The sequence below is a fragment of the Ornithodoros turicata genome, chromosome 1 (genome assembly GCF_037126465.1).
Source record: "Ornithodoros turicata isolate Travis chromosome 1, ASM3712646v1, whole genome shotgun sequence".
Taxonomy (NCBI): Eukaryota; Metazoa; Arthropoda; class Arachnida; order Ixodida; family Argasidae; genus Ornithodoros; species Ornithodoros turicata.
This window is the reverse complement of record NC_088201.1, coordinates 66,439,764-66,465,393: the sequence shown is the minus strand read 5'-3', so window position 1 is coordinate 66,465,393 and position 25,630 is coordinate 66,439,764. Positions and strand designations below refer to the sequence as shown.

General features: G+C 44.0%; 1 protein-coding gene across 1 annotated transcript in view; it reads left to right on the top strand.

Moving 5' to 3' along the window:
- The window catches only part of LOC135378352 (5-oxoprolinase-like), a 54,146-nt gene that overhangs the window by 20,306 nt on the left and 8,210 nt on the right, over positions 1–25,630 (top strand). The window contains exons 14-29 of the mRNA XM_064611367.1: positions 111–192; positions 264–404; positions 2,871–3,012; positions 4,350–4,462; positions 5,361–5,424; positions 5,643–5,743; positions 5,817–5,853; positions 7,475–7,585; positions 9,529–9,630; positions 11,851–12,025; positions 20,624–20,733; positions 20,807–20,881; positions 22,422–22,568; positions 23,074–23,208; positions 23,814–23,963; positions 25,329–25,403. Coding sequence (XP_064467437.1) covers positions 111–192; positions 264–404; positions 2,871–3,012; positions 4,350–4,462; positions 5,361–5,424; positions 5,643–5,743; positions 5,817–5,853; positions 7,475–7,585; positions 9,529–9,630; positions 11,851–12,025; positions 20,624–20,733; positions 20,807–20,881; positions 22,422–22,568; positions 23,074–23,208; positions 23,814–23,963; positions 25,329–25,403 — 1,760 coding nt within the window. The remainder of the gene's footprint in view (positions 1–110; positions 193–263; positions 405–2,870; positions 3,013–4,349; positions 4,463–5,360; positions 5,425–5,642; positions 5,744–5,816; positions 5,854–7,474; positions 7,586–9,528; positions 9,631–11,850; positions 12,026–20,623; positions 20,734–20,806; positions 20,882–22,421; positions 22,569–23,073; positions 23,209–23,813; positions 23,964–25,328; positions 25,404–25,630) is intronic.

The window sequence follows — 25,630 nt, the reverse complement described above, 5'->3', positions numbered from 1 at the left end:
GTATTTGTCTGGGTTTCACGCGAGTGTGTCACAAGCCATACATGAGTAGTCAACTTGAAAACTAGTGTTTTGGCAACATCCAGATGCTTCGCTTTTCCATTTTCTCTCAGATACCATCGCTGCAGTTGACGAACGCATCCACCATCTCAATTCCAAATGCATAAATCAACTAACGAAACAAGGATTTCAAAAGTAAGCACAGAGCTTTTGAGCATGAGACATGACACATTTGCACCACACTCTATCGTGGCTTCTTTCTGTAGACAAAGCGTAACTCTGGAACCGTACCTGAACATGCGTTACCACAAGACTGACTGTGCCATCATGGTGTCTGTAACCAGTAAATCAGCTGACGTGCCAAAAACGTCCGTCTTTGGAGACTTTGTTGCAGCTTTCCAAGAGAGGTGAGACAGGAAGAAGTTTGGCACTTGGTTTTTATTGCAGCTATCTTCCTATGCGAGCTGTCAGTTGAAATGGTGACCTCATGGTAGCCGGAGTTCTGCTTATGTATGTTTACACTATATTTCCCCCCGGCAATGTAGAGGTCTTTTCGTTGCGTTCATTCTCCAGCGCCGTACACACAAAATGAAGGATAAAGCCAGCGTCCATGGAACTGAATTGGCTTTGCACGTTCGTGGTGACTTTCCCTTGTGTTGGTTGGATGGTGAAGTCCTTTTGTGTTTGGTAGGAGTTGTCACCATTGGGACTGCCATTAGTGGATCTAACCATGTCCTCTGAAGGCCCCACTTCACTATCATCACATGTGCACTGCTATCTACCTCAAAAATAAGGAAATTGAAATTAAAATGAGAACCTTGTGTTTCAAACCAATTTTTTACTCCCACGATTTGCACCATGGTCACTTCGGGTAAAACTCGGGGAAACTATTCAGGAATACTCGGAAAAGCCTCATGAAGCACGGCAATGCGTAGGGTCCTCAGATTAGTCTCCTCGAATGGTCTCCCGCGATGATTGGACTGATCGTTTGAGGAGACCAATAGGAGCCACTCCACATTGTCAGCCTTCTTGAACAGGAGAGGAAAAGGGAAGGTGTAACTTGTGGTTTTCTTTGCTCATAAATCACGAACGATGCAATGAATGAAACCCATTGCTTTTGTGTTGGTGTTAAAGTAACGGCATCTTTCATTCTGCGAGGAGAGATTTTTTTACTTGAGTGCCCCCTTTAAAGCTGTAAGAGACTTAAAAAGAACAACTTTCTCTAAAAGTTGCTCCAAAGTGGCAAGTTTAGTTACAGTCTAAGAGGCAGAACTTTTTAGACTCTGCAATAAGTTATTCCCAACACTGTCAAGAGTGCCTTCTGCTGTGGTATGGGCTGCTGGTCCCACCCTTTCTTGCATATCAGAACCAGTGAGACAAAGATAGATAGGGCGTGCAACCACCCGGCGTTTCCCCTTGAAGTTTGAAGCTTCAAGAAGACCTCTCGCACTCCTTCATTCAAGGCAAAAACTAACAAAGAGCAATCCGAAGGACCAATGAAACGCCAGTGCGCGATGCATGTTGGGTTGAAGTGGCCATGGGACATGCACACTCGAGTCACTTTTTCTGCACGAAAACAACCAGCTCAATTCGCTATGAAGCCAGTTCCGTAATGGGGGCATTACGGAACCAGTAGATGCCACGGAATTTCGAAGCGTGCGCGCAAAAAGATGCCAACCGCTTGAGTCCCTAATATCCGCCATTTGCAAACAAGGCGAGGTCAAGGCAAGGTGAGATCAACATGGTGCCATCCAGGGTGTTGACTAGCACGTTGCAAATTAATAGATATGAACTCTACTTCGGGGTTCGGTTTTACTTCATCTTAGCGACCATGTCATAATCTGCAATCCCTATGAGTCGTCCACATGATCTGCTAGGGACACTACTCATCGACGCGTGAGATCTACATCATGATTGGACAATGCAAATTTGAATTTCGAATGCGCAGAAGCGGACGTACGACTACTGTAGCAGACGACAGCAACAGCCCTATGAAAATGCTCAGAATGATGATGATCATCAACTTTAGAATGAAACATGGTTGGTTGGTGGTTGGTAATAATAGAATGAAACATCTTCCATGGGACATCCACTGCTTGTACAAAAATGCTAAGGTAAGCAGAAGTACAAAATATTGTAGAAGTGGAGGAAGCAACAACCGGGCCGATGAGTAGCGCCACCGCTAGCTTCCAAATGCTGCGCTGGGAAAGGGTGTCTATGACATGGTCGTTATACTCGAGTAGGTCGTGATGTGAATAAAAGCAGAGGGAGCGAGCTACGACAGCGTGCTCATTCTGAAACGGATCACAGACTGGGTGGTTGCTCGAGCTAAATGTGCGAAGCATATGACCGAGTTAATTCAACACAGGGTAGCTTCAAAGATGGCTGCCAGTATATCTCTCTATTTCCCTCTCTATCTCATTGATCAGAACACAGGTTCAGTGCAACCCTCTCAGATTGGACATCCATGCCGAAGAAGCCTGAGCTTTGGGCAGAAACCATGTAAAAAGGACGAGACACACGAAACACAACCTCGACATGAAGTTTTTCGTGCGTTAGCTGTTCAGGACTAGAAGGCTACCTGTTAGTGAACATAGTGAACATTTTAAGCTTGCCCAGGGAACAGAGAAATAAGGCTATCTGGTAGCCTGGCATGACATACCTAACAATTTCACGACCTCCCTCACCTTCCCATTTACTAAAGTATACTATGAGTGGTTGTAGTGCATTGTAATGTGCTGTAATAAATTGCTAGTAATGTTTCAGTCTGAAGACCTAGCAGCAGGTTTCAGTAATATTTCCCAGGGGTTATACTATGTGTATTATATCACAGAGCAGTGAAGTCTAAGAAGTTAATCCTCCCTGCATTTTAGGTACACGCGTGAATTTGGCTTTACCATTCCGGATCGTGACATCATCATCGACGACGTCCGTGTGCGGGGTATTGGTCAACAGCACGTACACGAGAGTGTTTCCATTATGAAGTCCAGAGGCGATCAACCAAATCCTTGTGAGGTAGAAGGCATTGAGCTATAGTCTATGAGTGATGGTATCTGACAAGAATAAAATGGTGCAAAGGATGTCAAGTAAGGCAGTACAAATACAGTCAAACCTCATTACAGCGAAACCGGATGCAACAAAATTTAGCTATATAACAAGATCATTAGCATTTCCTGAGGCCCTCAGTTTTCTGCTGCAGCAAATTCAAAATTCTGTGGCATCAACTAGTAAATTTCGCGATTTTCCACGGCGAGCAGTCAACGGGTGCTTGAAACAGGAAACACTTTATTTTCTTGGATGATAAGGGAACAAAACATATGTTACAAAAATTACAGATTCAACACTCTGTTGTAGCTCAGCACTTGTGTTCTCCTCTGATGCTGTCTGTCACCTGCAATCATTTTATACCTGCTGAAAGATCTTTCAGCATCTACAGATTTTATAGGAACTTTATAGGCAGGAGTTTACAATACATGCCCTGGGGAAGTTACATCTTTAGGACACCCTTTTTTGTTCCTCGGCTGTAGGCATTATTTAAGAGTCTTGACTTTTTGAAGGCAACCTTCCAGACATCAAATCAAAATCACCCACTGCCACCACTAAACTACAGACGGGAGGGACGCCGCCCCTTCCTCGGGCGAAGTATGCACAATAAACTTGGGCTAACGTTATCTTAAGCTAAACTACAATCTGTCCGTGTTTGTCATGCAGTATGGGTAATTTTGTAAAGCAGGCTTCAATTTTGTAGAGCACGCTTCACCTCATGCAAGGAAGTGTCAGGTGAAGCCCACTTGTCGTTCGTATTCGGCGAACAGTCGAATACTTCGAGTGATTGATATTCGATTCGAATTCGAGAACTCTAATATCAGCGCATCCCTAAAAATAAGGGATTCTGTGAAATTCTGTGCCAAACAAAGGATTTCGTGATTAATTCCGAATTCCGCGAAATTCCGTGTAATTGTTGAATCGCGGAAAACCGAGGGCCTTAGCATGTCCCGTTAAGCTGCCATAGGGAACAATGCATTTTAACTTATGCTAGAACCAAAGAGTAGCATCCAGCATCTTGATATAACGAAAGAAAAGTTAAAAAAAAATAGCGTTTACTTCCTCTCTAACACGTGCTCAAAGGTCAAAGAAACAAGCAAAAGCTGCAAGCACGTGCAAGTGCAAATTTGGAATGTAGGTAATGACAAATATGTATCCTATCAGCATTCCGCATTCCCGTAATACTTTCAGTCCCATTTGGAAGTAATGCTACATCAATGAAGTCCTCAACCATGAAACATGTCGAGTTAACAAAATAAAATGATACGAAGTTGAGACAAAACTGTGATACACATTAATTTCTTTAGGTCACCGAATGCTACTTTGAAGACCGTTTCCACAAGACCGCCGTTTTCCTTCTGCAAGACCTGCTGGCTGGTCATGTGATCCCAGGTCCCGCTATCATCATAGACAAAACATGGTGAGTGCCATTGAAATCCTGGACCACGCACGGAGGTTTAGTTGCCTCCCAATCTTGCCTTTGATAAGTTTTAACATGAAACAGGATCTGGTACAGGCCTGACCAACTCCAAAACTCACCTGAAGCTTCATGAGTGCACAGAATCTGCGATCTCTATCTCTAGATATCAGTATCATGAGATCTCTAGGTGTACAGTAATAAGAGCTTCAGTCAGAACAATGGAGTAATTCTCAAGAAATTTGCACAAACATACACCAATAGCAGATATCAGATGATGAATATGCAGAGCAGCCCTCTTGCCCAAAATCATGGAAAACGTTACCATGCAGATGTCACCTAGAATAAACCAAATGGGAGAGCCTGTATGCTTTAGGATCCAGTCCTACCCTAAAGTAGTCTTCAAATTTGGATTGTTTCCTTTCCAGATAATTTTAGGTTGAGTCATTCTTCCTCTTTGACCTCGAAATAGGAGTATTGTACCAAACTATTGGTGGGACAGTTGTTATAGCTTAGCAAGTCCACTGCTTCCTAAACACACACTGCCCTGTAAATTCCAAATTTTAAAAGTCATCTGCCCTCGACAGCTAGTATAGGAGTGCAAGAATTTCACTTTGTTTTCTTTTACCCAGTGAGAAACAAATATTCTGAGTGATGTAGTAGATGATATTACCAGCACAGCTTGCAATAGTCTAAGGAGCTTCACTTGATTGTTTACCTAATAACTTTGGTATAATTCAGCTTGAGAATTCACACCATTGCATTGTCAACAACAAAGCATCAAATGGTATGCGTTCTGAGTGGGTCATGTGGTATGACGTTGTCCCTTTAAGGCTATAATGATCTCTTTGTTGTCGTTGTTGTTCTTTTTCTGATGTCTTTATTTGCAACTGTTTTGTAGTACCATTGTAGTGGAACCATCTTGCACTGCAGATATTCTGGAGAGTGGTGATGTTGCTATAACGGTATGTTTGTTTTCTTTTCTTATTTTTTCTAGTTTATGTGTTTAGTTTTCTAGTTCTAGTGTTCTAGTCTAGTATGTAGCCTAGTGTTCTAGTTCATATGTATTCATGCTCTATGAATGTCTTATTTGTTCTAGTAAAAAGCTTGCAATTTGTTTGTAGGAAGCTGTTTTAAAAGAAGCACAGGAAATTACTGTACTGACACTACTTTCTGACTTCAGGTGGATAAAGTTCAGGAAGAGAGAATAAGCACTGAGCTGGATGCTATCTGTTTATCTGTATTTTCCCATCGCTTCATGAGCATTGCTGAACAGATGGGCAAGTAAGTGGCGCATACGTCGGACACAAAGTTAATGTGACACCATAAGCTGAGATATTCTCATTCTTTCGTACAGGGTTCTGCAGAGGACAGCGATTTCAACAAATATCAAGGTTTGTACGTCATCATCTGCTTAGGTATGCCTGCATCATGTGGTTGTCATGCACTACAACTTATAAGGGCTCATGGGTGCTACGTGGAAGGATCATTCGGAGTGGGGGTGTATCCCCCCCTTCCTTTCGTCACTTTTTTGCCTTAAACGATCCACTTTGCATGTTTCGCACCTTCTTTGACAAATGGTCACACCTCACCCCATGGCAAAGTTTTGTCTAGGGGCCTAGAACATTGCTGTTGTGCATGTAGCTATGAAGTTATGATCTCAACAATATTTATCCTAGGGGCAACAGACTACAGTGATGGTTAAAAGTTAAAGGGGCACAAAACAGGTCGACGAACATTCTCCAATTATTATACTCAATGAAAGAACGTAGGTTATGATATCCAAATATGAAATTCTTTTGCTTCTAACGAGCGTCTCTAACACGAAACAATGCCATTCAAAGAGCATAATCCGCGTGAGTCTCTCCTTATCCTTGGAACCGGGTCACGTCACCATGTTCCAACGTATAGCAACACTGAATTCTAGGCGCTGGAGATGGGGGAGATTTCACTCTCCTAGCCAGTGACGGACACCACTGAGACAATCTGCAGCTCGTGAGGGAACCAGTTGTGGGAACCACGGGAAAATCGCGGTGACCTCGTGGAGTAATACAGCACTGAAAACATACTGCGCACGTGAAATAGAATACTGAGGGTTTTCGGGTTCGGTTTGAACAGGATTCTTGGATTTGACAAGTGGGAATATGTTTAGAATTGACCTCACCTTTTGATATTGCAACAAAATTAATGTATAAGTGTCCCGCATTCTAAATGTCTGATGATGCACGACGTCAAAATGGCGTGTTGCTATTGTCGCCAGGACATTGCAGGGCAGGGCAGGGCATGAGGGCGAAAGAGTGCAGTGAGTATTCACTCGGTTTAGAGCCATTATTTATGTTTTTGCGACAACCGTTTTCTGAAAACATTCAATGGTGCCAACATATCGCAATGCATTTTAAAAAAGCATGCCTCATATACCTGTTTATTGCCCCTTTAAGGAATTGTAGTGTTTGCACCCCTCTGGAGTGCAAACATCCTGGAACAGTCTGGAACTGAGCATGGCACAGCAGTACAACTTGCATATAGTGAAGATATGGATATTAGTGAAGTACCTAAACCTCTGGTCCCAATGTGTTGTAACCTCAACCATCAACTAGTACTGATATAGTGAAGCTTCTTAGCAGTCCAACCAACTTCACTATAAAGAGGTCCTACACTATTGAACTACTTCAAGCAACTCTCTTCACATTTTGTTTTTAGTTATTATCATAACGTTGGAGAGAGTGTTTTATTCTTGCACGAAAACAGTACCTTAACTTCTCAGACTTCGCAAGGAAAATTCAACTTCACTGAAACTTTGATTTACCTGCAGTATGTGGTAGGGTTTCCTTATAGCTTAATACTATTTACACCAGATTTTTGTAAGAAATTGCTTTATTAACAGTATTTTTGACACATTTCCTACAACTACCTACACACAGAATTGTTACTTGTGTTGCATAATGAATATCTTATTCACATATCACTTCAAAAACTATAACTATCATGTGATTGAACCTCTGCAATGTGTTGCAGGAGCGTCTTGATTTTTCTTGCGCACTCTTTGGCCCTGATGGTGGTCTTGTGTCAAATGCCCCACATATTCCTGTGCACCTGGGAGCAATGCAGGAAGCTGTACAATTTCAGGTACGGCCAATGTCTCACGTGATGACAGAGTTTTTGTAATATTTCTTACATTAAAGAGGTGTGCATATTGATGACAGATTTCTAGTTGACAGGTCAGTGATGACAGGCAGCACTCTGGGTTTTACTGTAATGGCTGCTGGTATTATCATAACAACAGTAATATTAATTTGAAAGACATATTGGTACATTTTTACTCAAGTTATAAGTGTCTTCCACAAAGATTCTGTAAAATATTTCATAACTTCATACCATCACTAAACAATGAATTCCAGCAATAGCGGGCATTGGTCCATATTAAAGGGGTCTGGTGCAGCTTTTTCCGTATTTTCCAGTCAACGCTGCTACAACCACTCTGTTTAAAACATGTTTTGTTGTCAGTATGATTTTGGCACCAGTGATATGAAGGCATTGGTCCCTAATAAAGGGGTCCGGTGTTGTTTTTTTTTTTCAGAATTTTGCGATCACCGCCGCTGCAATCCCTGTGAAGTTTAAAACATTTTTGTTATCATAATGTCTTTGGTACCAGCGATATACGAGGGCATTGGTCCACATAAAAGGGATCCGGTGCTACTTTTTGTGAATTTTCAGTCACCATAACTGCAGTCCCTGTGAAGTTATCATTATGACTTTGGAGCCAGCAATATACGAGGGCCTTCGTCCGTGTTACCATTATGACTTTGGCACCAGTGATACAAGGGCATCCGTATTAAAGGGGTCTGGTACTGCTTTTTGAGAATCTTTCGGGTCACTGCTGCTGCAACCCCTGTGAAGTTTAGAACGTGTTTTGTTGTCAGTATGACTTTGACACAAGCAATACAAAGGCATTGGCCCACATTAAAGGGGTCTGGTGTTGCTTTTTGAGAATTTTGTGGCCCCACATGCTACAATCCCAGTGAATTTTAGAACATTGTTGGTTGTCATGGGCTTTGGAACCAACGGTACAAGGGATTGGTCCTTTAGTAGCTTATATTAGTGAATGAAATATAAAAGCTAAAGCACAGCACAGCACCCCTTTAAAATGCACGATACCAACATGTGGGCCACCAGTACCAAAGTGGTAAATGGTAGGCAACAAATTTTACATGGGGTCACAGCACCCGCAATAGCAATAACAAAACCACGGAAAGGGAGTGTGGGCGCCCTTTAAAGTGTGCTACTCCCCTCGCTCTAAGTCTTTCAAAAGTGACAACTAACATATTTAATCACGCTTCGCTGCAATCGTAGTGAATGTAATATAAAACCCTAAAACACAGCACACCACCCCTTTAAGATGCACAATACCAACATGTGGGCCACCAGTACCAAAGTGGTGAATGGTTGGTAGCAAATTTTGCATGGTTCACAGCACCCGTAATAGCAAAGTCACGGAAAGGGTGTATGTGTAACCTTTAAAGTTTACTACTCCCCTCTTTGTAACAGTCTCGTAAAAGTAACAACTAATGGATTTAATTACGCTTCGCTGTGATCGTCACAAATGGAATATAAAACCCTGAAGCACAGCTTAGCACCCCTTTAAATTGCACTCTAATAACGTATGGGCCACCGATACCAAAGTGCTGCAAGAGTGAGGTGCACTCATGAGGCCCCTCATGAGTGAGTTCGCCCACCTATGCTTCGGACACAACATGAGCCCTCGCTGGAATTCAAATTCAACCCCCATCATCGAGTTCAACTTTAAAACCCATCATCGACTCCAACTTCAAAATCCGTTACCGACCTCAGAACCCATCATTGGAATTCAAGTTCAAAAACGTGATGGGATCTGAAGTTGAAGTCAGTGTGATTGGGTTTGAAGTTGAATGGAGGTGTTGTGATGGTGATGTGATGTGATATGCTGCGCAGAAATCAGGCTATGATGTGATATTGAATGAATTCTTAGGAAAATGCCCACCTATGCTGCATGGTGACACCTGCTAATTTTGTACTTTCGTGGGCCCAAACAGATGAGGCACCTCGGGGATGACCTGAGGTCTGGCGACGTGATTCTTTCCAATCATCCCTGTGCTGGTGGGAGTCATCTTCCTGATCTCACCGTTATCACTCCTGTAAGAAATTACTCTCAATTTAATACATTGTAACTTAACGTACTGTAATGCTATCAGATGTTCTCAAAACGATGTCCAAGTGAATTGCATATTGCACGATATCAAGTTCACTAAAAGTGTCCCTAGCCGGAATAAGCTTCTCGCGGTTATCACAACAATTATCTTATTTCTGGGTGATTAATAAGTAAGATGACATTCATGACATATATGGCTACATTTGAGCTCCCCAGTATGATGCATGTCTCGTAGTCACTATGAACTATTTCAGTGCTGTGAGACCCAATGGACGTTTTTCACGATGGCGTATGTGCATGCTCATGACCTTGAGAGGCCGGAGAGGGTTATCTCAGTCTTCACTAGATGGCGCAGTATGGGGACGACAGAAGTGGGGACTAGTGGGGAGACTGCACGAACAGCGCGAGCTCATAGAGTCACTAACTAAAAGTCACGAAAAGAGTCACTAGTCGATCCCACCCCGGATTTTGGTCCTTTGTGCTAGCTACGTGGGTTTGTTTTGACGGGTTTGCTGGAGAGCCGCTAGTATACGACGTGTATGTGAAAAAGGTCCATTGAAACTCTATTCGGGTTCAATTGGTGAATTACCAATTTGTTCCAATCAGTTACACCAATCAGCTTTTGGACTGCTCATTTTGGTCATTCCCAATTGGACTTCTTCGGGCTATTTCCAATTGAACTTCCAATTTGAGGTGGCGCGGTTCAGTTCAATTTGGAACGCTCAATTAGAAGTCACTGAAAGTTAAAATGCACCTGAAATAATCTCAGTAAGTGAATTGGGAACCTATTGATTCCTATTCAGCCCCACTGGAAATCTAATTGGACTCAATCAGAATTTTCAACTGGGAAAGTATGTCGTCATCGAGGACAATGTTAAAGAACCCCTTATTGTTACTTAGGCTGAAGATATCGTGTCAGAATATGTAAGTGCAATCGCCGACCGGTAATTCGTGTACCAAAAATTATAACTTTCCAGTTTTTCGGACAAAACTGTTGGCACTGTGAAACGCCTCATAGAGCCAGTGTATTTCCGCATCCAATAATTTTGACCCTTCCTCGGCAGACCTGCTTGATTATTCGTACTCATCTCGCTTCAAACCTGTTTGGTACAGCAGAACAGTGTGCTCCCGCCCCCGATATTTCATACTGCGTTCGAAGGCCATTCCATTCCCAAGGCCATGACGCATGCGCAGAAACGCGCGCGTGAAAGTGGCACGTATTTACGCGCAACCGAAACGGAACGCTCCGCTTCAGACACGTTGCAAGAGCTAATCTTTCAATACGTGTGTCTTCGACTACGAATATCTTTGAGCATTGCTACGGCTCTCCACCAGGTAGCCGCGATTCTTTCAGTTCTCTCAAGTATCAGAAATACTGAAATCTCGTCCTTAACTAGAGGCTGTCGATGATTTTTACTGCGACGGACATGTTTATTTGAGGCGAAGACACAAATGTATCAATGATCAAGACTAACGTGATGTTGCCATTTGACGCTTCAGCAGCATCAGCATCAAGGCCATCTCCGGCACAGACAACATAAAAAAAAAAGTAAAAACTACGGCAGTGATGAGGACGTTGTAGATGCTCCCCTGTAGATAGCGGCAATCGTTGCTGTGGTAACTACACTGATATGAATGCATACAGAGATAGTTCTACGCTCGCTGAAATTTACGCGCGATACGTTGTTGTACACGTATATAGTACATACTTTTTTGAAGTCACTTTGTTCTGAGCGAAGGCTTTTGAAATAAAGTTTGAAATATTCACTAAAAATTCGGACTGATTTCGTGGCTCTTAGAAGTCCGCAAAATCGGTCGGCGAATGTGTCACATAAGGAATGTGTAAGTCTGCATATTGTACTGGAAGCTTCATTATTCGAGGTTGCCCCAGTTTGCGCAAAAAACAATGTCTGATGGCCCCCAGTTAAGAAGACCTAATATACTTGCTGCATTATGGTACTAGTAACTTTCAACTTTATGAGATATTGATACCCTGAGATATTGATGCAAAATTCCATCTCCTGCTAGCAGATTTAGAAAAGGCTTGTACTGTGTTTCGGCACTGCATAAATATTAGTGTCTTTTGAGTACTTTTATTACAAAATGTTGTAGCTGTACCTGGGGCACTTTCTCGAAGGCTGGTAATCGCTTTGTGGTAAGTGAAGGTTCAGTTCACTTGGTTTGATGCTTACCGTTTGACTGACAGGTGTTCTATGAGGGTTGTGAAAAGCCAGTCTTTTTCGTTGCCAATCGTGGACATCATGCAGACATTGGCGGGATCTCCCCCGGTTCGATGCCTGCCCATTCACATTCCCTATTGGAAGAGGGGGCCACATTTCTCTCATTTAAGATAGTCAAAGGAGGCGTTTTTCAACAAGAAGGTAAGTCTATGATAAGAATTGTCATATGGTTTGGGGGAAGTCACGGCAGTGCAACTCAGTGAATTAAGTGTGCATACTTATCAAGATTTTGTATCTTTTCTTTTCCAATATATCCTATCAGCACGAACGTATTACCTAAACTCATGTTGACGACGTGATGATTATGAACATCTGTGGCACGATTTTCTGTGGCAACGAGTCAACGGCTGCTCGAAACTGGAAACACTTTATTTTCTTGGATAATGTGTGAACAAAAAATATTTTATGAAATGACAGATTCAAAGCACTGTTGTGGCTCTGCATTACATGATATTTTGTGTTGTCCTCTGACAGAGGATGCTGTCTGTCGCCTACAATCTTTTTGTGTTTGCTGAAAGATGTTTCAGCATCTACACACTTTATAGGAATTGACAAATATTTGATCACAATAGACGCTAAATTAGGAGCGAGCACTCTCATTCCATTTGAAAACCCAATTATGCCGACAGTTTGAGGAGGTTGGCTGTGATCCGCTTAGAAACTGATGGAGTCAAGTCACGGTCGGCAGACTTCAGGTCTTTGGCTGCCTGCTGATAAAGTAGCCATTCCTCCAGGGGGTTTGAATGTTGTGTTTCTATGGCTGGAATGTTCTTGAATTCAGTGAGTTCATGTGACAGAGACTTGAGGTGTAGTGGGTCCACGTCCCTCATGCCTTTGAAGAACTACTAGCTGGGCCATTCCACGCGAAATGATCCAAGGTTGTCAATCGACCATCACCAATATTTAAAAAAAAATAAGGTCTGTGGGGAACACTGTCAGGTGAATCGCAGCGGACGTTCCAACTCGAAATATTGATTCCATGTGTTTTTAGAGCACTTCAAAGTTTGCGCCAGGCGAGAAAACCATACCACAGGTTTTCTTCCTTTTTTCGCGCGTGCTTGCTTCTATATACGAACCAATGTGCTTTTATGTCATCCGAGGATTATGCAGCATAAGTTAAGCAGGGCATGCAAAATAACTCTCTCGCTCGCCCTCTAAAGTCGGGCCCAAATGTCGCCCTTTGTGCAACTTGTGTGATTTTATTCCGCATTCCCTGTTTACCTTGTTGGAAAAGTAGGTACGGTTCCCTGTTTACTAGCAGATGGGGAACGTTGACAACAATTTTTGCATTTCTGGGATATATACTTGCTCTGTGAGGACCGTTGGAAAGTGACACACATCCAAATTTTGCATTTTACAGACGAAGGTTTCGGAATGTGGCAGGCCACTTAAAAATCGCCGACCTATGTCATTCGATAGCACAATGCTTCAGCTACAACATATCAAAAATCAGGAAAATTACTCTTTGAAAAGTGCGAGAAAGGAATTTTTTTCTCGACCATGGTTTGCTTGGCATTGGGCGCGGCGAAGTCACCCTTCCAGGCACATTACGCCTTGACCCAGTAAGCAGAGTGGGTGGTAAAGCGAAACGTCAGGAACGTCAGATTAACACACAAAAAGGGACCTCTCCCGTCTACCTGATAAATGCTGATAACGACTTTAGTTGGCCTAGTGTGATTCAACGCAAAGGTCAGCAAGTTGAGCTGTCCACGAGCATGTCTGGGTTCGAATGCCAACCGTCTACTAGCGGCTGCTCCCTCGGGTACGTTCTTAAATACTAGAATTCACCATATAAGAGAGAGATAGGAAAACAAAAATATACACGAGCGAATGTATTTTCTAGGTCTGACGGGCGCATGATTCAACCATGCTCACTTGGGCCGGAGAATTGTCATTCAGGGACTCACGCGCGATTCAAGAAACTGACGGACTTCGACGATCTCAGCTTGAGTGAGCAGAAGCTGATAGTTCAGCGCTCGCGAAGAGCATGGGAGACCATAGACAATATCTGCGAACATCACCGGGTTCTCTTTACACGAAAGTATGCATCGCACATGGCGCCTAGGTTCTGTGTAAATCCGCTTAATTTGCACGAAAAGAAGCGGAAAGGAACAACCATAATTACCGGAGAGTTTGCCAAGAAAGTTCCGCACTTAAGTCTAATTCCAGGAAAGAGACTTTGTGTTCACTGCCGCAGACGCCTTGATGAAAAAGTAGATCTCCAAAGTGAGCAACTCCTTAGCAGCAGTGGCGATGATGAACATATTTCTACTGATGATGTCAACAATGCACTGAAGTCCTTGGGAGAATCTCCTGTGCGCGAGACAGTCAAAGTCCGCAGCCGCTTGGCCTATGCAAGAGCAAAGCTGCAGAGACTAAAAAAGAAACTCTGCGCACATATGAAGAGGACGCTTAAACTTCCATCGAGAACGGCACTCACAGAAGGCGACTTACTTTCTCGAGAGTGCAAACTACTACTACGGGAACTGCAACAAAAATTACCCTTATCAACGCCAAAGGAGAAGTTGGAGATATTGACTCTTGCACCAACATTTTGGACAAGGAAGAAGTTGAGTAACTGCTTTGGAGTGAGCCAAAGGCGAGCAAGACAGGCCCAGGCGCTGAGAAAGAGCGACGGTCCATTGGCTGCTCTACGTGAAGAAACGAGGACAAGGGGATTGTCCGAAACAGTTAAGCAGTCTATCACATCATTTTACGAAGATGATAAGATAACGCTGGCTATGCCAGGAATGAAAGACGTCATCAAAGGGAAACAGAAACGAATGATGTTAATGTGGTTACGAGAGTGCTTTGCCATGTGGAAGCAGGAGAACCCTGCACTGAAGGCTGGATTTTCCAGCTTTGCCTCACTTAGGCCCCCATGGTGTGTTGTCGCAGGAGCCCCTGGTACCCATACTTAGGGCCTGACTTTTTAGGGTTAAACCCGTATCCGCCCGATATGTACCCCCCGAACGAAATCTGTAAAATTCGGGTTTAACCCGAATCTACCCGAAAACATCCGGGTCGCGTGGCACACTCATAAGCGTGCATTAAAATAAAGTTTGATAACATTGCTAAACATTAGTTCCATGTTAAGACAAATTTTTATTAAACAAAAAAAATCACCCGAATACACCCGAATTCCTGACGACAGAATATGCCGTAACGGGATTTAACCCGAATACACCCGAATTTTCAAATGAAAAATATCACCCGACATTTACCCCCCGAATTTGGCCAAAAATAAAACCCGAAAAAGTCAGGCCCTACCCATACTGTGTGCGTGTGCCACTGCCACCAAAACCTGAAATTCCTGTTGCTTGCAAGTGGAATAAAAGAAGACTACACCGCACTACTGCCGAGAACGGTCTGTGACACCAAAAACGAGAAGTGTATGCTTGACACGTGCGCAAAATGTCCTGGGACGCTCCCTCTGGAGGAACATCTGAAAACTTTGAACCTAACACGAGACAGCACGTCAGATCAAATCACAGTGAAACAGTGGGTGACCGGCACGAGACCTACCTTGGAAACGTTCCTTGTCCTTACTGAGGACATTGTAGGGAAGATTTGCCAACAAGTTCGGGACTTGAAGGAGCATCACTTTGTTGCGAAAGGGCAAGCCCGATACTTATGCGACCTAAAGAAGAACCTGCCCACCACGGAAGCGATAATTCTGATGGACTCCGCCGAGAACTACAACTTTGTAGTTCAGTGCTCTCCTCAGTCGTTCTACTGGGATGAGTCGCAGGCAACAGTGCACCCTATAGTTGTGTACACTCAACAGCCCCAGTGTCCTGACTTAAACGTGGAATCCTACATGATAGTTTCCGACTGCCTCCAACATACAAATGTCGCAGTGCACGCATTTCAAAGAGCCTTCTTAGACTCATTCCTTCGTATGCACCCTGAGGTCACAAAAGTGCATTACTTCACAGATGGTTTGTGCTGCGCAATACAAAATTCCTCTTTTAGTGTGACGCGGAAGTATACACGTCACAAGTGTAAATAAAAGACGAACCTCCGAAAAACCCAGGAAGACAGTAGTACCAAGCATATAAAACGAACCTGTTAAAGGGTCTCTGCTTAACGACGCGTCAGACCAGAATGTGCCTGGAAGGGAGCTTCTCTGCGTCCAATGCCAAGCAAACCATGGCCGAGAAAAAAATTCATTTCTCGCGTTTCTCAAAATGTAATTCTCCAGATTTTTTATATGTTGTAGCTGAAGCATTGCGCTATCGAATGACGTAGGTCGGCGATTTTTAAGTGGTCTGCCACATTCCGAAATCTTCTTCTGTAAAATGCAAAGTTTTGATGTGTGTCACTTTCCAACGGTTCTCACAGAACAAGTGCATATCCCAGACATGCGAAAATTTTTGTTAGCGTTCCCCATGTGCTAGTAAACAGGGAGCCGTATACCTACTTTTCCAACAAGGTAAGCAGGGAACGCGGAATAAAATCACAAAAGTTGCACAAACGGCGACATTTGGGCCCGACTTTAGAGGGCGAGGGAGAGACTTATTTCGCATGCCCTGCTTAACCTATGCTACATAATCCTCAGATGACATAAAAACCACATTGGTTCGTATATAGAAGCAAGCACGCGCGAAAAGAGGACGAAAACCTGTGGTATGGTTTTCTCGCCTAGCGCAAACTTTGAAGTGCTCTAAAAACACATGGAATCAATATTTCCAGTTGGAACGTTCGATGCGATTCACCTGACGGTATTCCCCATAGACCTTATTTTTTTAAAATATTGGTGATGGTCGATTGACAACCTTGGATCATTTCGCGTGGAATGACCCAGGCGATAGCGTATGAGGTACTAAAACTCTCGAATATGTATTGGGAACATGCAGCACAAGCTACACGGATACACGGGCCGTCTGTGCGGAGCGAAAGTACTTAGATCAGGTCACGCGCGCAGCACTGTTGTCACCATAATTTCTGTCAGCTCTCTGGGGTCACATGTAGCATTTGGGAGCGTCTACAGTACGCATGTTTACCTGAGGGCTTTTGCGTGAGAGCGCAATACTTCTCCTGAGACGTTGCACGTCGCAGTAACTGTCCACATCGCGCCAATCGCATCCCTCGACCAAATCAAATTTCTGCAAACTTCCGTGCAAATCCAAGAATTCTGCTAAATTTTGAGCAAAATAGTATGGGATTCCATGAAATTCTGTGTCAAACGAAGGATTCCGTGAGATTTCGCGGAAGCGCGGAAAACCGGTGGCCTTACGTATGGACGAGAAATACGAGAACATACTCGGGGGAAAGTATCGCCTCGCTGCTCGTCTGGTCTGCTGAAGATGTCCAGTGCTTGACACATCAGTCTACGAGAAAGAGACCGTCAAGCTGCGGCCGTTTCACCTAACAACGGCAACACCTACAGTCTGTTTGTGGCCGGCACGTCCATTGGTGCGGGCCCGTCAGCAACTATTCCAGGAGAGATTCTGGGGCTGGGTCCTCAGCTACCGTGGACATGACTCCAACAGCATGGTCTTCACTGTTTCTTGAAGCCCTTGAATACCCTGGAATTTGAAAATGCCATTTTCAAGGTCTGGAAAACCCTGGAATTTTCCCGCAGTCCTTGAAAGCCTTTGATTGTGCATTTTTTTAAATTCTCGTGGAGCTGCTAGCGCGAATTCCGCTCTCCCGGAGTGAGAACTATAGTTTGGAAACCACAGGTGCCAGCATTCATTGCCATAGGAACCAGCGGCAGAACCAGAAGTGCATGAAATGAACGGTGCCCTGCATTGTATTCATCCACCGTCCTTTCTATCCTATTATCTTTAACATTCAGGATTCATCAGTCACGTCTGTGAACAGATCACTGTTGTGCAGTCCGCATGTACTCTCTTGTGTGATACCTGTAGCTTATAAATAGTTTTGTGAAAACTTACTACTTGGGTACAAGTGGATTTGCCCCGAAGTGCAGAACGAAATGCTAGAGCTAATTACCCACAGTTTGCTTCACTCCGTAATCAGACTTTTGCAGGATGCAGTGTTTTATGCAGTGATTGCTGAGAAAGCTTCCGACAGTAGCACACAGGAACAACTATCCTTTTGCCTTAGGTACGTACGTTAAACAGGGTCTGGAAGTAGAGGAGGTATTTGTTGGATTTTACGTGACAGCGGACACTAGAGCAAATGCCCTCTTTTCGATTCTGAAAGATGTGTTTGTCGATTCAACCTTTGAATCGAAAACTGCTGTGGGCAATGCTATGACGGAGCTGCAAATGTTTCCGGCAAAAACGGTGGGCTTCAAGCCCTAGTGCAAGATATTGAACCAAGAGCCATGTACGTCCACTGCCTTGCACACATACTGAACCTGGTGTTGCACACATAACTGGTGTTGCAAGATTTGTGCATGAAAATTAATGTGTGCCGGGATTTTGCAAGCTTGTTCACAAAAGTGATAGATTTTGTTAAAACTGCTCCAAATCACCCCAGCTGGTTCGTGCAGTTTTGCAGCTGCTCTCAGGCTGCTCTCAGGCTCTGGTTCTGCAGAACCAGATGTACGCTAAAGGCATCCTCACTTCGGTCGATGTCAAGAACTATCATGAGCAAGCCCAATTTCTTTTCATTCTGACATCAGATGAAAGGAATGACACGGGTAAAAGCTGGTGGGTATGCAAAGGCGCTCAAGTAATTTGACGATTATTTTATGCTTAGGCTCATGATCCTTGTTTTTCAAAGGTTGGAAAGTGCAAATTCTGCTCTTCAGAAGAAGAGCCTACGGTTTAGCCATGCAGAGCTGATAGTGAAGGCCATTAAAGTACGCACTGCTGAACTCCCCGGCGAATTATCTGGCTTTTGCAGCGACGTGCTAGCTAATGGCCAGAGAGGTCAATGTTGGAAGTTGAAGTGTTCCGAAAAGACAGCGACAAGCACCACATCATTATGACGAAGGATCGCAAGAATACGAGCTCAGAGCCCCGGAAGATTTCTGTGGGCAATGGACATATGGTTATCGAAACAGTGCCTTCGTCCCTGTGCACAGAGTTTCCTCTCGGAACGTGGGATCACGTGACATGAGTCAAAAGAAAAATTACTGACAGGAGTGTTGAGACAGCACTTATTTGTGTGAGTTCTACCAAGGAGACCTTAATGCAGGTCACCTTCACGGAGACATGCTAATGGACATTACAAAGCAGCGTGTTGCAACCCTTTCTTCATTTGAGACCGTGAAAGCGTTTCTGTTGGGAAAGGAAGGCGAACCACTAAGGATGCTACTTCCAGAAGTTGTTAAACTTCTTCGAATTGTATTCTCAATACTTGTTAGCTCCTGCACATCAAAAAGGTCCTCCGACGATTCAAAACTTGCGCTCTACAATGGGGCAGGTCAGACTAAGCTGTATCGCCTTACTTCATTGCCACAAAGGGCCTGCTCGCAAAGGTGGACCTAAATGTTGTAGCAAATGGATTTATCAGACAAACAACTTTTAGGAAAAACATGTTTAAAATTGTAGATAGGACGACATTTTTACATACCTTCTGAGGAGTATATATTCCAAGTGTGTGCCGGTTTTTGCATCTGCTTTCTTTACCATGTGTGTACCAACTGAAAGTGTACCAGCCATGCGGAAACAAATATTTCACTTGGCTTAAGCAGTACCGATTTCATTCCTGCCTCATTCTTCACTCACTATGGTGCAGCTACACGTCCACCTTGGATGCGTTACAGCTTTATCACCAACCCCTCAAGCCCAGCGCCGTACTCGTGGTTTGCCCCTCTCCCGCACCTCTGGCGAAATGAGTGTGCTACTGTGTCTATTACATGAAATTCACCTCATTTTCAAGAGATTTATCGATACCGCTCGCCCTTAATTCCACCCATCCTTATTGCTTGGGGATGAACCTCTTCTACCCTTCATGCGAACTTTTAACTTTTTTAGAGCTATCAGCTATTTAAATGTTTTATAAGTATATTACTTTCTCTTTACTATGTTTATGCCTAAATATGTATAATGCCTGTTCACTAAAATGGCTCTATAATGCCTGTACAGTCAAACTCCTTTACAACGAAACTCAGGGGACAGCAAAAAAAATTCGCAGTAAAGGTATTTTCGTTAAAAAGGATGTCCATTATTGGACCAATAGGGCTCCAGCGGGACCGCAAAAAAATTTGCTGTAGTGGTATTTTCGTTAAAAAGGTGTTCGCTATAAAGGAGTTTGACTGTATTTGTATTATTTTAGCACCTTAATCGCAGTTTTGACGCTTATACATACTAGTCCTAGTTGCTTGTGTGCCATAAAAATTCCAATCATCATCACTTTGGTAAACATGGCCCTAACGTGTTGGTGGCGTGCGGCCGGGCGCTTCCAGGCCGGCGTGCAGTTTGGCGCGGCAATCTCGTTCGAATAAACCGCTGTGCACGTTCATATGTTCAAATTACCGACTGTTTTCTCACCATTCGAATACGCGTGGCTTCGAATTATCCGGAACTTCTAATTAACGGGATTGCACTTTTGAAAATCATTAATTGTGGCAACAACTCTGTCATTGGGCAATGTCAATATTTTATCCAACAAGAAAAGTAATTAGTATAAAACCCTAATTCCATGCCCTTCAACAGTTGGCTTCAACGTGATCAATCTCTCGCACTTGCAACACATGCTTCTTAATGTAGGGGCCAGTAAGGCAGTGGGATAAATTACGGAACATATATTACATTAGAAACCAATTTATACATGCCATAAACCGCTATTCATTTGCATAGTTTATTGTTTACACAGCCCTGATAGAAGCACTCAATGCACCAGCAAAGTTGCCCAACTGTAGTGGATCACGCAACCTCAGAGACAACATTGCTGATCTACAAGCACAAATTGCAGCCAACCAAAAGGTAAGTAGAGCAATATGTTTTTGTTAGGAGTCTAAACACAGTATGCTAAAAATGTATTTATACTTTTTTGTAGGGTATAAGTTTAGTTAAGGAGTTGATCAACCAATATGGGTTGGAAGCAGTCCAAGCCTACATGGGACACATTCAGGTTAGTGTTGAAACATGTAGTTGACTGCAGCCATTTGATCGACATGCATGTACTCTCAGTGCCATGCTGTGAACTGTTGTGGTGGTACAAGCTGTCTATCAAGTGGTATGTTGATGATGAGAAATGTTCTAAACATTCACTGCACCATGAAGTGATTGATTGCAGATGAAAAATCCTTCTAAATGCTATTTAAAGTGAATCTCTGCAGTCACCTTATCTGTTTGGTACATTCTATACCAAATGCGTTTGAAACAAGCAGCCTCGAAGCAATAGGGAAGTGCCTTAGGATGAGAGTCAGGCAGCTCTCCTCCTGACTCACTTCCCATAACATTTCCTTACCGGTTCGGTAGATTTGCTACCCTTCTAGCCTCGACGGAAGCTTGCGTTTTTTTCGTAGATACAATCCCAGTTGATTTAAAATGGATTTTAAATTTTGTGTATTTGCTGCTTCTCTGAATGGAATTTCTCCATGGACAGTCTGTGAACACGAGGTCGCGAATGTGGTGCGCGTTGCTTATACCCACATGTGGCTATGGGTGGCGTACAAGGACAAGGACAGATGGAGAGAGTAAAGCAGGAGGGAGTTGGGGATAGGGGAGTAGGGGTTAGTATGCGTCCTTTGCCGACATTTATCTGGAAAGTCTGCCCAAAAACCTGTGGAAAACCTCAGACGACAGCCGGTGGTAGGATTCGTGCACACCACCTCCCAGTTTTCAGCACGACCTTTGCTAACGCCAACGAGTGGACGCTAGTTTCAGAGTTTTTTGCATTTTGACGCAAATCGTATCTGCCGGCAGCAGACCCGCAACTACGAGAAGGAGCAAACGAAGAACCTCCTCATCGGCTCGCATGACCTTCCTATCTCGTGTCAGCGTCATCTCATACACCACCTCCTCCCGTATTCTCTGCAGCAGAAGAGAAGGAAGTCATGCACAGAGGCCACGCCCACATTTTCCCACCCTGACGTCGCGCATGCATCTTTTTGCACGGTGATTTCGAACAGTGTGGATTCCAATGATTTTTAATACTGATAATAAATTACACTATAGGAACAGTCCGAGGTAGTTGGTACCTGCTCATGATTTGACGCACTGCAGCAAGAAGACAAGGACTTAGAATGATGTGAACGGAACTACTGCAAATCATCAGATAATAAATTATACAGCTCAAGGCGGCGAAAAGTGGAGCAATGATTCGGTAAACCAGGGAATGCACTACGCGTAGAAACAGAAACTTACAAATCGTTTCTTGGCGAGCAAGCTGTCCCTTTAAATGCGTTTGCTAAAAAGCCCAAAAATGCAGCGATGTTTTTTTACCCATACAACACGGCTGACAGCCCCTTGGTCGGACTGTGTTGGACTGTTGGAAAATGCGTTGCTAGATAGCATCGTACTGAGGCACTCACGTTCTCGTTGGCTAGTGACATGGTGATGGATGTCGTAGGCGTCATGATCTTTCTCTCATAAGTGTTTGAACCTGAGCTGTTTCTCTTGAGTTGAATTCTGTATTGGGGTTGTTATACCGTAAATTTCTCTTGCAGAAAAATGCGGAGGTTGCAGTGCGTGACATGCTTCGCAGCATCGCAAGTACAGCAATAAAGGAGCAGGGCAGAGCGAGGCTGTTTGGCTGCGACCGCATGGACGACGGCTCTCGGATCATGCTCGCAGTCGAACTTGAGGAAACGACGGTGAGCTGCATGGTTTGCGCTCATATTGCAGAATTGTAGGTTTTCCATTTGAAAGTCGCACCTATACGCCTGAGAGGGTTCCTGAGCAGGAAGCGTTTCTCTGCTGACCCTGTTGTCAGGGGGCCTGCATGACCTGCCTGAAGAGGTGGCTATCCTACGACAGAGGTCTAGCAGCGCTGGGGGAAAAACTTATGGGACCGGTGCATTTATGGGCATAGAGAGCTACGTGGAAGTGTTGCTGCATGCCTTCCCTGTGGGCTCTTTTTTTAAATTATGAGGCCAAGAGTAAGGGTTCCAGTTGGCCGGTTGGATTTTGAGATGCAATCCTTGAGTGCTTCGAGAGGTCTTCAGATATTCCTGCATAACAGCCAAGATAAACACCACCCTATGATGATCATAGTTGTTTCGCGACGTAAAGCGAATTATCAACTTTCTTACGCTTAAGTTCAAGGTGGAACTATACTGCACATTGTCTTAGTTCTTGAACCGTATCGATTTCCATCAGGGATCGGCCGTGTTTGATTTTACTGGAACGTCTTACGAGGTTTACGGAAATTGCAATACACCAAGAGCTGTCACTCTATCAGCCATCATATACTGCCTCCGGTGTATGGTTGGACACGATGTGCCCCTTAACCAGGTAAGAACGTTCTCCGTATCGGATCGTTCCTTTACAGTGTGTGTGTGTACAATTTAGGCGTCATTAAGCAAAATATAGAGACTATACGTATGTTGTTGTGCTGGTTATCACCAGCAGTGTCTACTGCGCAATTTCATCATGTGCAAAAGCCTGCAGATACGAAGCAACAGCGATGAAGCCTTTGAGGCAAATGCACATCAGTTCTTTCTCTGAAGGCAAGTTAAATGATTAATTAGCGACATCTCCACAGTTGAAGCGTGCTGCAGCACGCTTCAACTGGAGTGGTCAGCTTGGGAGGCGGCAGCGTTTTTGTCGCCTTTCCGTGTTCTGTTTTACTTCCGCTAGAATGGAACCAATCACAATACACGTAAAAACATTTTTAAACGCCAGTTTTCAGTACAATACACTTTTCAACGCCACTAACTATAGCGTCAAGGACAAGGGCAATTCCTTTCGGGGCTGCTTTTGATGCACACAGTGTTGAGATTAAAAACACATTGTTCTTCGTACCAACAATGATTGGACAGGTTTTATTGTTATTCTATCGTGTGGTCACAAATTGTTACTACGGAGCCACTGACGTGCAGAATTCAACGCTTTCCTAGGGCTGTCTGGCTCCTATAAAGGTCGTCATTCCGAAGAATTGCCTACTGAACCCATCGGATGATGCCGCTGTTGTCGGCGGTAATGTACTGACATCGCAACGAATTGTGGATGTTATCTTCATGGCCTTTGGCACATGCGCCGCTTCTCAGGCAAGTTGTCTTACTGAAGCATCATTTTAAACCATATATATGAATCATTGCTCGTGTAAGAATGTAACTGGAAAAGCATTAAACTAGCGTATATACTTGACACGACGAGACAAATAAAAAATTCAGAATTTATAAAAATAAAATTTAGTTTTTTGTTTGTTTTTGGCAGCATCGGTTTGTATAGGACAAACCTCGCTCGTTTCTGCAAAAGAACAATCGTCCCAGCTGATATCTAGCGCGAAAGAGAAGTCCCTGGCCTGCACGCCCTTCAAAGTCCTGGCCCTCTCATAGGCTCCTACAGAGGAGCATAAAAGAGCTCAAAGAACTACATGCCAAGAGGAGCAGAAATTATGACTATAAGCTCAGGCACACATGTGCACATTAAATACGAGCGCAGCGCGCAATTCTGGTGCGCAGAAGAGGTTTCAATCTCACGTGTCAGAACAGCTCCTTCCCTCAAAAAGCGATAAAATTCCCCAGTGCGAGGGGACAACGAAAAGGACAAAGGATGAGACAAACACAGCACTGTACTGCCAACCAAAGATTTTTATTTGTGAAACATCCCCTTTATAATACAATAACCTCTCCCCTTCCTTCTCCCTCGCACTGGGGTTTTTTATCGCTTTTAGTATGGATCACACCCCCCCCCCCCCCCCCCCCCTCTGGATTTTAACTTTATTTCCTTCCCTCGACTGCCAGTATACAACGTCACGTCATCCGCACAATAGTGAGGAGCGCGCCTCCTCTTCCTCTTCCTTTAATTCTTTTTGCGGTTGTATTCGGCGGCGCCCTTCCCGCATCTCATACAGAGCAGTTGGCCAGTCGCCTTGCTCCCGCGCTGTGGCAGGCATTCTCGGCAGCCAATAAAAGTGCTTGGATGGTCTGGTGTCGCAACACGAGAGAAGGAGCCGGGAGAGTTCGCCTCCGTAGCGTGCATTTTTGTAAACTAATTTTCTCAGGAAGTGCGGACTTCCCAAAGGAAATATTTTGCATGACAGTTCATGAAAGTAGTATGTTCATGTGTCTTCGACGTGCCTTTCATGCTTAGTTTTCCCTGGGTTTTCCGAAGACTTTCCAGACGAATGTCGGCACAGTTCCCCCTGAAGTCTGCCCAGGACGCATACTAACCCCCCTGTCCCCCACTCCTTCCTGCTGTCCTCTCTCCATCTGTCCGCATCTGTACGTCGCTCATAGCCACAGTTGCTTCGCGGTGCTAACACAGAATTTAAGAAAACAAACTTTCATGCTTATTTAAGAGAATGAGAATAAGGAATTCACAAATAAATAATTATACGCTAATTTGATTGAAATGTTGATTTGTTCTAGGTTTGTACAATGGCTTTAATGGTACACTTTTTCTTTTAGGGTTGTATGAACAACATAACATTCGGTGACGATACGATGGGGTATTATGAGACCATTGGGGGCGGAGCAGGAGCCGTGAGTTGCTTTCCATAGTTCTTGGGGTCAGTGGCGTCACTGGGGGGGGTGCGGTCCACACCAGGTGACATGACAAAAGGGGGTGACGTGCCGCACCAGTACTGCCACTTCCTCCCGTTCTCTGCGGCACGATGACACCAAAAACAACATCAGGAGCCCTCTGCGAGCACATGATTTTTTTTCTAAGTGTGGTGTATTGTTCTTTATATTGTGTCGCCTGGTACGGA